The sequence below is a fragment of the Gopherus flavomarginatus genome, chromosome 3 (assembly GCF_025201925.1).
Source record: "Gopherus flavomarginatus isolate rGopFla2 chromosome 3, rGopFla2.mat.asm, whole genome shotgun sequence".
Classification (NCBI taxonomy): Eukaryota; Metazoa; Chordata; order Testudines; family Testudinidae; genus Gopherus; species Gopherus flavomarginatus.
Genome location: NC_066619.1, coordinates 159,910,088 through 159,927,319, shown reverse-complemented (window position 1 = coordinate 159,927,319; position 17,232 = coordinate 159,910,088). Strand labels below are relative to the sequence as shown.

The 17,232-nt window shown below is 36.8% G+C and overlaps 1 protein-coding gene across 4 annotated transcripts in view; it reads left to right on the top strand.

Annotated features, from left to right (window-relative positions):
• Positions 1–17,232, top strand: part of WDFY3 (WD repeat and FYVE domain containing 3) — a 313,760-nt gene that overhangs the window by 164,342 nt on the left and 132,186 nt on the right. For all 4 annotated transcript variants that reach the window (XM_050945097.1, XM_050945098.1, XM_050945096.1 and 1 more), the window contains 6 exons: positions 2,973–3,430; positions 5,009–5,092; positions 10,686–10,863; positions 13,006–13,220; positions 15,084–15,196; positions 16,960–17,191. In XM_050945097.1, the coding sequence (XP_050801054.1) occupies positions 2,973–3,430; positions 5,009–5,092; positions 10,686–10,863; positions 13,006–13,220; positions 15,084–15,196; positions 16,960–17,191 (1,280 nt within the window). The remainder of the gene's footprint in view (positions 1–2,972; positions 3,431–5,008; positions 5,093–10,685; positions 10,864–13,005; positions 13,221–15,083; positions 15,197–16,959; positions 17,192–17,232) is intronic.

The following is a 17,232-nucleotide window of genomic DNA, read 5'->3' as shown; positions in this document are numbered from 1 at the left end:
ATGATACAACAGAGGTACTTAGTTCTAGAATCCAAGGGCTAGTGTCACAATCGTACAGTAGGTTCGACTTTCCTTTCCCCCCCCCCATATGTTCTAATTTTTGTCCTTATATATGTAACAGCAGAAGTTAGTTTCAGATAGCCCAGGCCATCTGCCCCATTCAATATTGGTGCTCCACAGGCAGGTCAGGACAGGCTACTATCTGCCCTAACATCTTGGTCCAGCCCAGGTTTTGATAGCTTTGCTAGAGGTAGGTAAGCAGTTGTCTAACTGTGGGAGTCTTGTACCACTTTTCCATTTCAAGGGGCCACTGTCAAAATGGTTGCCAGATTTCTGGTTCCTCTTGCCTTGGAAATCTCTTCAGCCCTCAGTGCTCCCACAAATTCTGCTGAATAGCTTGAGCCATTTCAATTTCCTTAAATCCACCTGTGGTTGTTCAATACCTCAACATATTATCTGATTGATCTAGTCACACTTTGCCTGCTGAGCTCTCTTTCTTTATTCAGTTTACTCAGACTCACCTGATTGGCTGCTATCTGAGTGCTTAGTCAGCACTGTTCCCACCTTCAGTGACTTGCAAGCACAGAGCAAAGGTTAAGGATGTGGAGTTGGATTACAGTTTTGGTTAACTTTTTTGTAGTCTTCTAAAGTTATCTCATGTTTGGATGACATTGGCAGATTATTTAGTGAGAATAATGTGGTTCCCTGTATAGACAGCCAAGTCTCCTGATATCCGGTAGGAAGATGAAAAATCTGCTACTTTTTAGTAGTTACTTTTAAAACAGAGGTTAAAAAGTGTATAGTTTTCCAACCTGTGAATCCTTAAATAAAATATTACTCTGGCTTTTCTCTGACAAGGTCCATAAGTAGAGAATACCATAATCATTATAAAACTCAAAAAGATTGAAGCTGAGAAGCTCATTTCTGTCCCCAGAATATATGCTTCCATTTCTGAGTGATTTCAACATAAAATATCCTATCTGAGCATCTAACTGTTCTTAAGGGATCCTGTTGGCAAGCATGTTAGCAATGCTCTAAAAGGGATCTTGAACCTGATTTTATGTTCTGAACGGCGTCAGCTATGAATGAGTTCTCTGACCAGCACTGGGTCAGATTTCCTTCCACTCTTGAAACAAAGTCAAGGGACTAAATGAGTGAACAAAAACCTTAATGTGGCTGGACTAAAAGCTATCTATGTAAAAATGACACCACTTTAGTTAACCATCCTGCTTCCTGTGAATATTCAGAATTATGTCTGTTCACTTAAGTTTCAGAAATAAGATTTTTAACACATTTTGCCTTTGTTTTTTAGCTTTTGGGAGAAGGAGTTGGATTCTATGTTTAGAGGCTTCCAAAATAACCAGAAACTCTTTGGCTGCTTTATTGTTTGGAGCATTGTACCTCTTCGTGTCATACAAATCTCTCTCTTGATTTCTGTACAATAGCTTAAACTGGGACTCAATTTGAAGCCATCTCAGAGTTTAGGTAGTTGCTTTGGAAGCTCTTGACTTCTTTATGAAGCAAGACATCCTCATGACTTGCTATCGTGTGTGTCACTTCATTTATACCAATTCAAGACTTAGACCTCAAATCAGAGTTTATTCCTGAATGGGGCCTTCTGTAGTTCTGCAAAAAATAATGCAAACTCCTTTTCAGGTCCAAGGTGACACTTATACTTTCTGTCAGTCGCATACTCTGTTCTAATTGCCACCACTTCGCCAGGTGGGAAAGTGAGTGGTAAGTTATTTCCGCATAAAGCTTAACTTCCAGTTTCATCATGACAGAATAATTTTGTTCTTCCCCCCTCTTAATTCCAAAAACTAACACTTGTTTTACTGCAGTCAAAATCTTTGTACTCTCATAATAAAAATAAAATAAAATAAATCATCCTTCACCACCTAAACCTCACAGTAGCCACAAAGTACTACATTCATAGAGCAACCTACTTTTACAAAATGGTCTTTTCATCTTCTATAGTGGCCTTTTTAAAAGGAAAATAAAGTCTTTGAAGACACTATTTGATGAAAAGTCACACTTAGTAAGGAAACTTTAAATTTTCTTGAGCAAGCTTAATAGAGTATCTCAGCACTTACTCAACCAAACTCATTGTTACCTCATAAGTAGAGAAAAATCAAGCCACCTTCGAGTGGTTGTTTACATGGATTTCGCTCTTGGTGCACATGCACCCTATGGATGTGATATTGGATTGTTTTAGCCAGCAGTGTCCATTGCCTCTACACCTGTGCCCGAGATACTCTCCCGGCCCCTATGTGAGGGCTCAAAGGGTTGGATGGGCCCAACAGTCCCTCAATTCCTTTTTAGCACCAGTTGCAATACAATGGCTAAGGGCAATGATATGGTTATACAGTTGACAGCACTCAGTCATCAGCTTTATGCATAAGATTTCAATGGGAGCCACATGGGAACTCTTAAGGTAAAAATATCTAGATCTCACTGTTATGGTCCATCACTTGACAAGTCATAGCCTGATCTTTTATTAAAGTACAAATGCAGAGTTTGGCAACCATTTAGTTTGTTTTTGTTTGTAGATATATAAATTACAATGCTTTAACATGAAAGGTTGCGTGTTGTCTTTCTGTCTCTACATACCAATGCCTTATGCTTTATATACCTAATCTTATGGTTAAGGCACTGGACTGGTATTCTTGGTTCAATTGCTGACTCTGTCTCAGGCTTCTGGTATGACCTTGACCCTTAGTTTCCCACCTGTAAAAGAGGGATAATGCTTGCTTTCTTTTATTCTTTGTCTACCTTGTCTATTTAGTTAGTAAACTGTTTGGAGCAGGGACTTTATATTATATTTGTCTGTGTGGTGCATAAAATGCCAATCTCTTTTGGGGCCTTTAGACAGTACAATAATACAAATAAATTGTGCTAGCATATCAGACAAGAAATTTTGCGTTGCTATAAGCTATTAATAAAATGCTTTTTTCTTTTTTGACTATCCATAGGCCCTGCTCTCAGTACTAAGAGAGAGTCATCGCACAAGAACTGTTTTTAGAAAAGTCGGTGGATTTGTGTATGTCACATCTTTACTTGTTGCTATGGAAAGATCCTTGTGCTCTCCACCTAAGAATGGCTGGGAGAAAGTAAACCAGAATCAAGTGTTTGAACTGCTTCACACTGTGTTCTGCACATTGACTGCAGCAATGCGCTATGAGCCAGCCAACTCGCATTTCTTCAAAACAGAGATCCAGTATGAAAAGCTGGCAGATGCTGTTCGATTGCTTGGCTGCTTCTCAGACTCAAGAAAAATAAGCCCCTTGAATGTCTTCCCATCAAATACACAACCATTTCAAAGACTACTAGAGGATGACCTAATCTCCATGGACTCTGTGGCACCCACACTAAGGCATTGCAGTAAACTCTTTATTTATCTCTACAAAGTAGCCACAGATTCTTTTGACAGGTATGATCTGTTTTCTCTGAAAAATGTCTGGTTTTAGAAATGTGGTGTTTGCAGAATTTGATGTTTCCACCTTTTTATTCATCCACAAAGTGGAGCAAGACATTTTCCTCTACTCAAATGTAAACCAACGTGACCTCTAATGTTGAATGTCTTAGGTCATGACGCCAAGCAACAGAGAGACATTTAGTTTAAGACCATTTGGTGGGTGAAAACTGTCAACAAGTAGTCTGCTTCTCCAATATTTTTATTATCCAGAAGTACTTGATCTTTATCCATAATATCATAAAATTAGAAATATGCTACTTTTGCAGTACACACCAATTTCTGACTGCCATAAAAATGGGATACATTAAAAACAAGTTATTTGATCGTTCGTTATGACAAATTTATTTTAGACAATGGAGATGCGATCCTTGAAATTGCCATTTAGCTTTCTAAAATTAATTTAGCATTAGAGACAATGAGGCTGCTAACTACTTGAGATTTTAAAATCATGTATAGTAAATAGATCTCTTAATGGTCCCCTACAAAATAACTCTGATTTTTGAAGGTAGTTCTCACGTATAACTTTTTTTTAAAGAAACTAATAGTGCAGCGTTGATTTAAGTTTCATTGCTTAAATCACAAAGCTGTTGTTCCATGTCCATGTGCTATATGTTGGGCAAGATTTTCAAAAATAGATGTCTCATGTTAGGTTCCTAGTAATATTTAAGCAGCTAAATAAGAGACCTGATAAAAATGCTGAGTATTTGGCAGCTTCTGATCAAATCAATGAGGAGCTGCAGAGTGCTCATATTTTCTTAACTCAAGAACTCTTCTTTAGGTGCCTAAATATGTATTTAAGAGCATAACTTCAAGCTCTTGTTTTTGAAAATTTTGCCTACTGCCTTTAATGTTGTAAGAGAGCAAATCTATATCCCTTCATCTTGAAAGAAATTAGCATAAAAAATCCTAGTTACTTTGTGTTAAAATCGCTTTGAAATATTTGAAAAATTTTTGAATTAACCAATTGGTGATGTGTACAATACATGCTGTAATATTGGCTAGTTGTGGAATCTGATGAATCAAGGATGGGTAACTAAATCTCTAGTGTCATTGCAAATGGATTCCTTTCTAATTTCCTTTTATTTTCCATTCCTCTTTATCAAGTCTTTTTCTTCCTTTCTTAAACCATCTGATGGTCATGTTTTTGCAGAGTTTATTCTCAGAATATTATTTTTAATCCCATCTAATGCAAGTTAATCAAACTTTGTTTGCTAAGAAATGACCTATTGTCAATTCCTGCTCTCCTTACCCTTGAAGGATGTTTAAATGTGCTGGTTTGATTATGTAGATTACCATATCTGCTGAGTAATGAGCAAAAATAAATTTCCCCTAATTATTGTGGAGTGGTGCAAGTCTGTTTGTTTTACCTGATGCACGTTCCTCAGTAGCATTCTTTGTTGTCCTTGCTGATTCTGTAGGATGGATCCTATAAAGGTTTTTACTGGTTGGTGGTATTGTAAAACTAACAAGCTTCTGGCCTCTCCTTTTCTTTTCTAACTTCTCTATTCCCACCCCTGTCTGTTTTGTCTGTAGTCGTGCAGAACAGATCCCTCCTTGCCTGACAAATGAGACTTCTCTCCCCTCTCCTTGGGGTACGCCAGCTTTGTCCAGGAAAAGGTACTGATCCTTTAAGAGAAGTTGATCTCTCTTCTGGTTTCTCTTGTCACTGTTCTTGTTGCTTTTTTTCTCAAGCTGCTTTTTGTGGTGAGGTGCATACTGTCTGTCCGTTCTTTGAGGAAAACAACTTGTCAACTTGTAAAAGAATTAGATGGCTAGTTGGCTAAAAGGCACTTATTTGTGCATCATATAACATAAATTTACAGTTACGTTTAAAAATACTTCTAGTACAGAACACTAAGGCTGTGGCTACACTGGTGCTTTACAGCGCTGCAACTTTCTTGCTCGGGGTGTGAAAAAACACCCCCCCCCCAGCGCAGCAAGTTACAGCGCTGTAAAGCGCCAGTGTAAACAGTGCCCCAGCACTGGGAGCCGTGCTCCCAGTGCTGTAAGCTAATCTTCTCATGGAGGTGGAGTACCTGCAGCTGGCGCCGCAACCACACTTGCACTTCAAAGCAGTGCTGTGGGAGTGCTCCCGTGGCAGCGCTTTGAAGTTTTGAGTGTAGCCACGGCCCAAGTTACATGGAATGAGAGACAGAAATGGCTGAATTCTGAAAGCAGATAATATGCGCCGCTTCAAAACAAATCAAATATTTTTATAAGAAATAGTCTAGGAGGTACAGACTCAGCTCCCAGGGATCAAGTCCAAGAATGTAGTAGTAGATAAATTCATTTAAAAAAAAAAATCCTGAATGAATTTCTGAGAAGATATTTTTTGCTTTATCAGTAAACTGAGAACTATTGTGATATGTCTATTGCCTACAATTACTGCCTAATGAAAATAATAAACCCTTCGGAACATATACTGCTGACAGCTATGGAGGCATGTGAATGTTAAATGGCTTGGAAAGTGAGTCCAAAATCTCCCAAATTTCTGTGACTGTCAATTTCTGAAATCCTTTCTCACTGTTTTCTTATTCTCAGCTAATTCTTCCTTAATATTTTTATTTTAAAAATGAAGTAGATCTGCATTTAAAACCTGTTTTGCAATATTTGCAGTAGAGGAGTTTACCACAAAAATACCTTTTTTCAGCTTGCTAAGTGAAGTAACACAGTCACTCATTGGTATTCTTCTGGGATTGGTTTGGAAGGGACTTCCTGTCTAATAATCTAGCACCTCTCAGACTGTCATTTCTTTTCTTTTCTGATGCTAAGGCATTTAGGAGCAAACTCCGCTGTTACTGAAGGGAGAAGTGTTTGCTGCCAAATTCATTTCTCTCTCGCACATGTTGAAAGAAAGAGCTTTCCTGTGGAGACCTTCTAGTGTTTTGCCCATAAGATTGACCTATTCTGCTACTGATTGTACTCTCCATCTTTATCGTTCTATTCTCTTAAGTGTAAATGGCATTACTTGCTCCTATAAACTGAATTTTTGAAATACACAGATATGCAAAAAGCACAATCTTGTCAGCAGAATGCATTTAGTCTGTCAAACATAAGCTTTTAAAAGTAGCTGATGCCAGAGGATAATGACGAAGAAGGTGCCAGCTTTGTAGCTAGCACAAAATATCAATTAAAAAAACTATTTTAATCTTTTTAAGTCTTCCCAAAGTGAAAATGTGGCAGTCCTTTGGATGTTCCATTTTACAAGACTACATAATTGTTAGTTGATTATTTTAAAAAATAGAAGCATCAGGATAGGATGTTCAACCTATCAGATCATTTAGTTTGGCTATTAACATTGAAGATACTCGTTAAGAGAACTGAATGCATTTTCTATAGATGTTTGATTTGTAAACAAATTGTGCCTGTCCACTGTTATGTATATTCTGTCAAACAAGTTCAAGAAAAGATTCACATAAAGTATTGATATAATCTTGGTTTAATTTACTGAATATACACAACAATTATGTAAAAACATAGGTACAAATAATTAAACAGGCCAAGTTTCTTAAAAAGTCTGTTTCTAGATATATGCCAAATTTTTCCCAAACACCTCGCTTTGGTTGACTAGTGGCAGCTCACCATTTTTTAAATTCAGTTCCTTAATTAGGAGCCTGAGTTTAGACTTGTATTTGTTGAAAATCTCAGCCAAAATGCTCTTCCAAAAGCAGTATTCTCTCTCCACTTTAGATTTCCTTTTTCCTGCACTGATCTCCCACTTGCCATAGTCTGTTGTTCTGCTATCTAGTTTATATAACGTGTAGCATCCTAGGTTAGCAGACTAACAAGCACAGAGTATGGCGTTTATATGAACAAGAGAAATTTATTTGCAGTCTATTTACCAAAATGTCTACAAGTTCTATCTATATGCAGTTTTTAAGCTCCCTTAATTATATACACAAACATTCAGTGCACTTTACCCAAAAGATGTTGCCACCTAAATATTATTGTTTATATAAACAGAATACAGATAACTTGTCTAGTCAATGTTTTGTTACGGTACACAGTGGTTTTGATGTAGCATAGAAGTACTGTGCTTTCAGCCATCTGTATGATTAGATCATGCATTATTGCTTTAGTGCTAGTTTGATTTCTGGGAATTTCAGAAGTAGGAGAGCTGACTAGATATTTTCTGAACTGTCATCTCGTTCAAGAGGATGCCAGATCTGTGCAGAGGAACACTTTTTTTGGCTTGCCACCCTGATCAAAAGGCAAATAGAAAAGAGAGTATACTGTTCATTACAAATATTTTTTTATCCATTAACTTAGAAAACTTTTGGATAAGTCATTCTGAGACAGACTTCTGTGGTGGTTATCAGCAATAAATGCTACTCAATTTTGGCTAAATCTGTTGGGAAAAACTTTCCAACTAGAAGATTGTTAATCACTGTAATAGGCTTCCAAGGGAGGTTGTGAAATCCTCTGTCCTTGGAGGTTTTAAGAACAGGTTAGACAAACACCTGTCAGAAATGGTCTAGGTGTACTTGGTCCTGCCTCAGAGCAAGGGGCTGGGCTGTATGATCTCTTGAGGTCCCCCAGGACTGCATTTTTTGATTATGTTGGTTATCTTTGTTGACACATAGTTATAATTAAACCCAATAGTTTAAGTTTGAGTTTGACTTTTTTCAGTCTTGTCTCTGTCTAGGAAGATCTGTAGATTTTCTTTGTTTACGTGAACATTTTTTCCTGTTTTCTTTTTCTTTTCTTCTCTCTTAGAGGGCCACTATAAAAAATATGTGCTAGGCACAGCTAGATGTAATGTACCTAAGGTTCTGAAGGTGAAATAGGAGAGGGAACAGCTAAATTTAGTGAATACCTTTGTAATATTTTTTTCTGAGCTGTAATTTATCTTTCCATTCTAACAAGTATTCTTGAGTTGGTATTTGTGGCCTTCTGGAAATAGGAATCCATTGTAGAGAAAACTGAAAAGGAGCATTTGAACATTTTAAGCAGACCCAAACTTGGAAATCATCCAATTAATTATGGGTAGCTTGAGGGACAGATGGAGATAGTTCATGCTTTCTGTAATGCAAGGAAGAAAATAGAATATGTTTGATTGCATCCCTTTCCCTACAACCTTGAATGTCATCTTAGACTGTAAGCAATTTGAGGCAGGGATCATATCTTTGTGTTTATACATCAACCTAGCATGATGGGCCTGATCTTGCTTGGGCCTTCTAGGCATTACTGTAATATAAATTACAACAGCAGCAACAACAGAAGGATGGTATTGGCAGCCACAGAATATGACAGTACTATAAGGAATGATTTCTAGGCAGGTGGAAAGTTATTTTTTGAAATTACTCTGATGGTGAAGTTCAGTTATGGATCCGTTCTGAAATACTGGTCAGAAAGTCTTACTATAATACTTAAATATATGTGGACTTGTAATCCTTAAGAAATGAAATGCCTGTGAACTCTGACACTTCAGACTTACAAGTGTTTGTTGGAAAGAAGCAGGACTTTTCCTATTAAGCAGAAAAAAGTTATCAGCTAAGCAATTACCCATATCTCTAACCTCAAAAAATCATCCATGTTTTGAGAAACCTATGAAACCAGGGAGAAAAGTACTAGATTAATAACATTTACATGATAAAACTGCTAGCCATTTTTAATTTAGGGCGAGTGTACACTACTGTGCTACATTGGTGCAGCTGTGCTGCTGTAGCACGTCTGGTGAAGGTGCCCTATGCTGACAAGGGAGTGCTCTCTTGTTGGCATAATTATTCAACCTCAGTGAGAGGCTGAAGCTATGTTGACAGGAGAGCGCCTGCCGCTGACATGACAGTATAGACACGGCTTTAAGATGGTGTAACTTACATTGCTCAGGGGAGCTGCTTTTTCACACCCTGAGCAACGTAAGTTACATCGACTTAAGTGGTAGTGTAGACAAGCCTGTAGTCTAATAAGAAAATACCCTGAAATAACAATGTGTTTTGGGCCTTGGCCATACTAGAGATCCAATTTTTTTTTTTAAATGGAGGTTGGAGTTAAGCACAATTTGTGAAAATACTTTCAAAAGTGGTTTGGGCAGCATTCAAAACTTTTTGGGAGGGATACGTCTTTGAACTAATTTTTAACCTTGCCATAGAATTACTTGATTTATCATATGTAGAGAAATATATCGCTGTTTTATAAATAGGGGTTGAGCAATCAAAGTATTAACAATTTCCTCCACTTTAAAGGCTTACATTCCAAGAAAGTAATGATAGAGCTCTTTTTGAAGACTGTTCTGAAGGCAAAAGTAGATTTCTATAAAGTAGTAGGGAATATTGTGACCTGCAAAGAAATTGTTACATAGTATTTATGCTTTGTGTCCATATTCTACATGAAGATGCACATATATTATACATATGCTGCATATTTTTTTGTAATGACTATCAGTCTTTTCAAGAAAAGAAGCCTCACATGAGCAATATTAGCATCTAAATCTTTGCCTTCAAAGCATCTGTTCTCTGAACTGCCCTACTGCCCAAGCTGCTGAATCTGCCATAGTCTTGGTGCCAGAAGCATGGCATGCAACTGTTACTGCTGAGACTGTCACTGGAATGTAGGACGGTTATAGGCTTATAGACATAAGTGATTGCTCATGCCTTCAAAGCATCTGTTCTCTAATGTTGACATGCTGAACCTGCAGAAGTCCTCTTGGATCGCAGAAGCTCCATGTAATGCTAATGTTGCTGAGAGGAACTCATTGGGAGAGTGAGAACATATGGGCTGCTAGCCTGAGTATATAGTTGGAACAAGCTTCCTAATCTTGGGAGTTAATTGTTTAAATTGCCTTCAGTTCTGTAATAGTGAGTTTTCGAAGCAACCGTTACAGAGGAGAAGAAATGGGTGACGGACGATGAAAACTGACTTTGTCCCAAACATTTGTCTAAACATTATTTATGGACTGTTTATACTGTTGTGTGTAATGTATTCTACTTTATGTTGAAGTGAACATTTTTATAAGGAAATATATTTTTCTTGGGAGATATTATTTCTTTTCTAAAGGAAAGTGGCGTTCTGGAGCTGGAACGTATTATGGAAGTGAAATTCTCCCCACTAGTCCTGGAAGAATATCTACTTGTGATTTCAAGAAGAGGAAATCATCTGGCATGTTTAATTGGGAATTTTCTGTGTACAAGTTGACTGTTACAATAGTTGATAGAAGTGCAGAGCTAATAGTGAATGGGTGTAATAAAAGCTCTTTCCTCTCGTCCTGTAGGCATGCATATCATTCTATTTCAACTCCGCCTGTGTATCCTCCCAAAAACATAGCTGATTTGAAGCTCCACACAGGACCCACATTGCTGCAAAGCTCTGATGCTGTCATCATTCACCCTGGAGCTATGCTCGCCATGTTGGATCTTCTAGCCTCTGTTGGATCAACTGCACAGCCAGAAGTAAGCAAATAAGCTGCAGTCCTTAATGTTGAATCTGACTAGGGGAATGGATAGTAAAAGAATATGAAAAGAATAGGAGTACTTGTGGCACCTTAGAGACTAACAAATTTATTGTAGCATAAGCTTTCGTGAGCTACAGCTCACTTCATCGGATGCATGTAGTGGAAAAATACAGAAGGAATCTCTCACACACACACACACCATGAAGCAATGGGTGTTACCATACACATTATACGGAGAGTGATCAGTTAAGGTGAGCTGTTGTCAGGAGGGGAGAAAAAAGGCTGTTTGTAGTGGTAATAAAAATGGCTCATTTCCAGCACTTGAGAAGGAGATATAAGGAAATGTGGAGGGGTTGGGGGAATAAGCACCAGGAAATAGTTTTACTTTGTGTAATGGCCCATCCACTCCCAGTCTTTATTCAGACCTAATATAATGGTGTCCAATTTGCAAATTAATTCCAATTCAGCAGTCTCTCGTTGGAGGCTGTTTTTAAAGTTTTTTTGTTGTAATATTGCGACTTTTAGGTCTGTAATCGAGTGGCCAGGAAGGTTGAAGTGTTCTCCAACTGGTTTTTGAATGTTATAATTCTTGACATCTGATTTGTGTCCATTTATTCTTTTACATAGAGACTGTCCGGTTTGGATACAGTATCTCTTATTTGTATGTTGCTAGTTGAAATTTAGTGTAGGTTTTAGTGAATTGAACGAAGGTATTGATTAAATCAAAGTTAATAGGTGGAGGTGGTTTAGTGTCCCCTAAGATGTGCTACTTGTAGTCCAGATATCAAAGAGTAAGAGATTACATAATTAAACCATATGCATAACTGCCACTAATTGCCATTATTACTGAAAGAACCAGCAGAGAGTTCAAGGAAATGGGCACAGACTCTACAATCTTTTACCCTGCTCCTCTTCAGCCTACCCCTAGGTCAGGGTAAAAGACGTTGGAAGGGTAGTGTGAGGAAGCTTGCACAGCTGCTGTACTTCTACCCATGTTTTAGTGGTTATGTAAGAGGACTTCAGTCTCCAAAACTGTCAACCTAGCATTTATACAAGCTAGGTTTTTATTTATAAAAGAAAGGTGGAAAAAATCCTTAGTAGTAAAAGTAATATGGCTGTTGGTAGAGGGATTATTTTACTCATGCTTTTTGGTGTAGTACGATTCAGATAATAGACCAAATACATGTCTGTCGATATAGCAAAGGTTCGCGGTATATTACGAGTTTTATTTGTCCTTTTTTATTATACTTGCTTTTATAAGACTAAGGTAATCAATACAATTGAGTAGAAGGAGCATCATAAATAATTGCTTATATAAAAAAATATTTCACCGGTATAAATCATTTTGATTCTTAGTCCTCTTTTACTTTTTGATTAAATCTCATAAAGTAAAAGTGTTAGCAAGTGTTATGAATTTTTTGCTTTCCTTTCTGAAGCATCAGATAAAGTATTATGCTGGAGAAAAGGCAGGACACTAGACTGGATAGACTAGTTGTCTAATCCAGTATGGCAACTTTTTTTTGTTATGTTCCATAAACAGCTACGGGTATCTTCAAGTTTAGCAGTGTAGAAAGTATTAAAACACAATATTTTATAGTTGTGTATATATTCATCTTACTAAACAGGATTTATGTGATATTTTTGCTAACTATTTTAAAGAGATTTCAGTTCAGGTATTTACCCCACAGATCCTTGTTTATCAAAATGAAGCTCCAAAAACTATCAGACATGTATAGCTATGACAACATTTTGCTGTTTTTCTCTTTTGAGTTTGGAAGCCTTTTTGTGTTCACAGTTGTAATAACACAAAGTTTATTACAGTGGATGATGTGGGAAAGACTGGTTTTGACAATAGGTTAGCGCTGATAAGGATAAAACTTTTAAGCGAGTTGAACATATTTCTAAATCTGCTCACTTCTATTTAAAGTAGAAGTTATTTTCATTAGGTGCACCAGAGCAAATTTCCTTGGCAGAGTTCTAATCAATGCGTTGTTTAATTTATTTGTCCCTTTTCATAGAGAAGGAGAACAGTACTTAAATTAGATTCTCTTTTCTCATTTTTAAAATTGCATTACAGGATATCCTGTGCTAATTATTTCCTTTCTAGTATATGGGTATTTTTATTTATTATATTTTGCAGCATGCATTGGATCTTCAGCTTGCAGTGTCCAACATATTGCAATCCCTGGTGCATACAGAAAGAAACCAGCAAGTAATGTGTGAAGCTGGCCTCCATGCTCGTCTTTTACAGAGATGTAGTGCAGCTCTTGCTGATGAGGACCATTCATTGCATCCCCCACTCCAGAGGATGTTTGAAAGGCTGGCCTCTCAGGCACTGGAGCCAATGGTGTTGAGGTCAGAAAGATTTTTTTCAGGTCACTGATGTTCACATTGTGTAGGTCTGATCTATCAAAAAGTTTAGTGTATAGATGATGTTGACTGGTCAGTTTCAGCAACTTCGATTTCTTAGTAAAGTATTAGAAAAAATTGCTGATTGTTTGTGTTTGATAATGACCCTGTGGATATAGCCTTATTTTGCAAAACAGTTTTTAATACAGGTTGCCTTGCTGTTGTTAATAAGAATGTTGCCTTGTGAATATAGTATTTTTTTAATGTTCAGATTTAAACTGCCTTTCTGATATTTTTAAATTATACTGTCGAAATACATGTCCTTACAGCTTCTAGTTTGGGTGGCAGGGAAGAGAAACTTGGTTAAAAATGTGAAAAGAACCAAAAAGAAGTAGCCACTGCTACAGAAGATTCTTCATAGACTTCCTAAACAGTTATAAAGTAACGTAAACTTTCCCTTTTCTTTAGTTCTTTATTTTAATTTACGTATGAGGGAGAAAGAGGTGCCCGAAAGGAGAAATGTCTAGAACAAACCCCTCTAGTCTGTGGGGTTTTATTACTGGCTTACTACTATAGTTTAATGACAATTTCTGGTCTTTGTGAAAATAGATTTGCCATAGCGTAACATACATGATTTCTGAGAGAAAAATAAAACACATTGAAAGGCTGATGACCTTGCTTTGGTCACTGATGTTTCTTGTTGGTAACAGAATGCCCTGTGATTACTACAGTTTAAAGTTAGTTTTTTTCTTCCTCCATATTAATGCAGTTCTTAGGGCTTATCTACACTTAACAGAGCTGTAGTACTTAGTGAAGACACTACCTATGTTGACAGGAGAGCTTCTCCTGTCGGTGTAGGTACTCCACCTCCCTGAGAAGTGGTAGTAGTGTTGATGGGAGAAGCCTTCCAATTGACATAGCACTGTCAGCAGTAGGAGGTGAGTTGGTATAACTGCGTCATTCAGGGATGTGAATTTTCCACACCCCTCAGCGACATAGTTATACAGATATAAGTTTGTAGTGTAGACCAGGGCTAAGCCAGCAGTAGAAAAGAGTTTGATATTGTTTGTTTCCTGCTTAATAATAGAAGTATCTTGGATAGATTTCAATACTGCAGGCACTATTCAAACAGTAAATTGCACAATTAACTAGGTGGCTAGTAATGACGTATGGAACTTTTCTCTGCTGGACTGTTCATTCAGATCTAGCCCAGATGAACTGGTTTACAGTCTGATTGTTAGTTGGTTGTCAGAAGAGGTATGTAGTATCAGTTTGGTTTTTAGTGGTGTGTATCCACATCAGAAACTACTACTTCAGTTGCAGTCTGCAGACTGAACATTGTGGCACATTGGTGATAAAATGTGCAGCCCGTTTTGTACCTTTCTGGAAGAACAAGAAGTGACTTAAATCTTTCAGGGTACGATAAGCTATAATTTCACCAAACAAAGAAAAAAAAGAAATCTGAGAGAAAAGTCTACTTACTTTAAAGACTAGAATATATGTTTTTACTACTATATTTTAGAAGTGTGGTTATCCAAAAGTATGTAATGATTTATTACAAAATATTGCATCACAAATAACTAGAAATCATAATATTTTGTGGTAATGAGTGAATTTACCACCTGTCTCTGTGTGTGTGTGTGTGTGTGTGTGTGTGTACACATACACATTGTGTATGCAGTAGTAGTAATTAAAAATAGAAATAGTTTTGAATCAAAATATTTTTACTTGCTGTCAGTATTTGTTTTTGGAATTCATATTTTATTTAAATAGTTTTAATGTTTTCTGTTTTGTGTTTGGTTGCAGACTTTAAAAATGAAAACAAGTAAGCAACTTGCTTTGTATAATTTCTTTCTCTCTCTTACCCAGAGAATTTTTACGTTTGGCAAATCCTTTGAATTGTGGCGCTTGGGACAAAAAGCTGTTGAAACTGTACCGAGTGCACAAACCCAACTCATTAAGCTATGAACCAGAGATGAGAAGTAAGTCTTCAACATCAGAAATATATTTAATTGGTGTTCCTCAGCAAATCTGATTTTATATCTAATCAAAATTTATAGGTAAACTTCCAGAGAGGCATTGACATATAATGGAATAAATAATCTAAATGATTTGATAGTTTGTTTTTTTTTAGTTACTAAGGGGAAAAATAGCTATCCAATTATAATTAAAAAGCATTATTTTCACAAAAGGTCTTAGCAACAGTATAGGATCTGTCACCAGTTAAACTAACTTAATAAATAAATAAATCCTGTGAGGAATATATAACTTTAAGGGACACAATCTACTTAACTATCACTCATCTCTGATTTTTAATCTTACCTTTACAAATAGCATCTAAGATTACAGTCATTCAAAGATACTTTGTGTATTTGTGTCAGCCCTTTGTGCATCATCACCTTTCACTATTTCTGCTGCAATAATGGCTTAGGCTCCAGTCATGCAATTGGTGCACTAACTCAGATCCCTGAAACAATTCCCAGTGCTTAAGTGGGACTCAGTGTGATTTGTAAAGATGTCCCCTAGCATAACTGCAGGATCAGGGCCATATTCAGCTTTCCTCTGTCTTTCAAATGGCAAAAGGTGAGAGGGAGAGCATGAGGGGGCATTGGAAAAACATTTTTTCAAAAGTAAAAATTATGATTTGAAAATCCATAGAAATTGGCAGGCTACATGAAATTAATTGCAATTCAGTTTTTAAAAACGTATTAGTTTTTAAATTGGTGGTATATCTTTTTAATAGTTAGGAAATTCAGAAAAATAATTGTTACTATTCATTGTCTTTGACATACTAATATAGGTTTGACATACTAATATAGCATTGACATACTAATATAGGTTCTCCATTCCGCTGATCATTCTAGTAGTCTTTTTCTGCACTAGTTCCAATTTCAATTCATTTTTCTTGAAAGAGGGTGACGAGAATTATACACAGTATTCCAGATGAGGATTTACCAGTGTTTTTTAAAATAGCATTTATACTCCCCCCCGCTCTGCTGAAAATTATTTATCATATACATCCTAGATGATACATGAAAGATAGAGAATGTTATTCTATATCAATTCATTTTCAACATAGTCTACATCATTGGCATACTTTAAATTTGTCTTGGGTAGCATGTGCTAGGCATTGTTGGATGACAGGCACATGCATAATCTAAAAATTTTCAAGACTAGCACAAGTAACTCTAGTAGTAGTAAGAACTTCAGTTTGTTATCTTGGTATAATTTGAAAAACTGCTGGTCAGTAATATTGTATAATGTTCAGTGAAAAAATGTATTTGACTTATTTTAGCAGTATGTTACTTATATATTCAGAAAAGACTTCAAGAATCTTTGAAAAATACTATCTTTTCATTCACTCAATCTTAAAATAAAATTGTCTTCAGTACCCAAAATAAACCTGAGTGTATTAGAACAGAGCATCAGGAATTCTGTTTCAACAGAAAATCTGAGAGGAAGGAAAGGGACACTTGTGGCTGAGGCTCTGGACAGGGACTTAGGAGATCTGGGTTCAGTGTCCATGTCTGTCAGAAACTTTCTGATGACCTTGGGCAAGATATTTAATCTCTTTGCTTCAGTTTAGCATCTTTAAAATGAGGGTAATGCTACTCACAGAGGAATTGATGACTAACAAGCACCCATACTGCAGTTAAAGGGGCATGAAAAGTATATAAACAAATGAAGGCCTGAAAAAATGCTTTCTTCTGCCAATATATTTATTTTTTCTTGGCTTCTGTTGTAGGTGGTATGGTCACATCAATGGAGGGTCTGGGTTCTGACTGCGTGTTCAGCTTGCATGAAGATAACCACTACCGCATAAGCAAGAGCCTGCTAAAGCCAGCAGAAGGAAGCACAGTACCCCTGACGAGGGTGAAGTGTTTGGTCTCCATGACAACCCCACATGATATCAGACTTCACGGCTCGGCAGTTACTCCAGCATTTATTGAATTTGACACATCTCTTGAAGGATTTGGGTAAGTTGTTGCCATGCTTTCAAATAGTATATTGCAAAGAA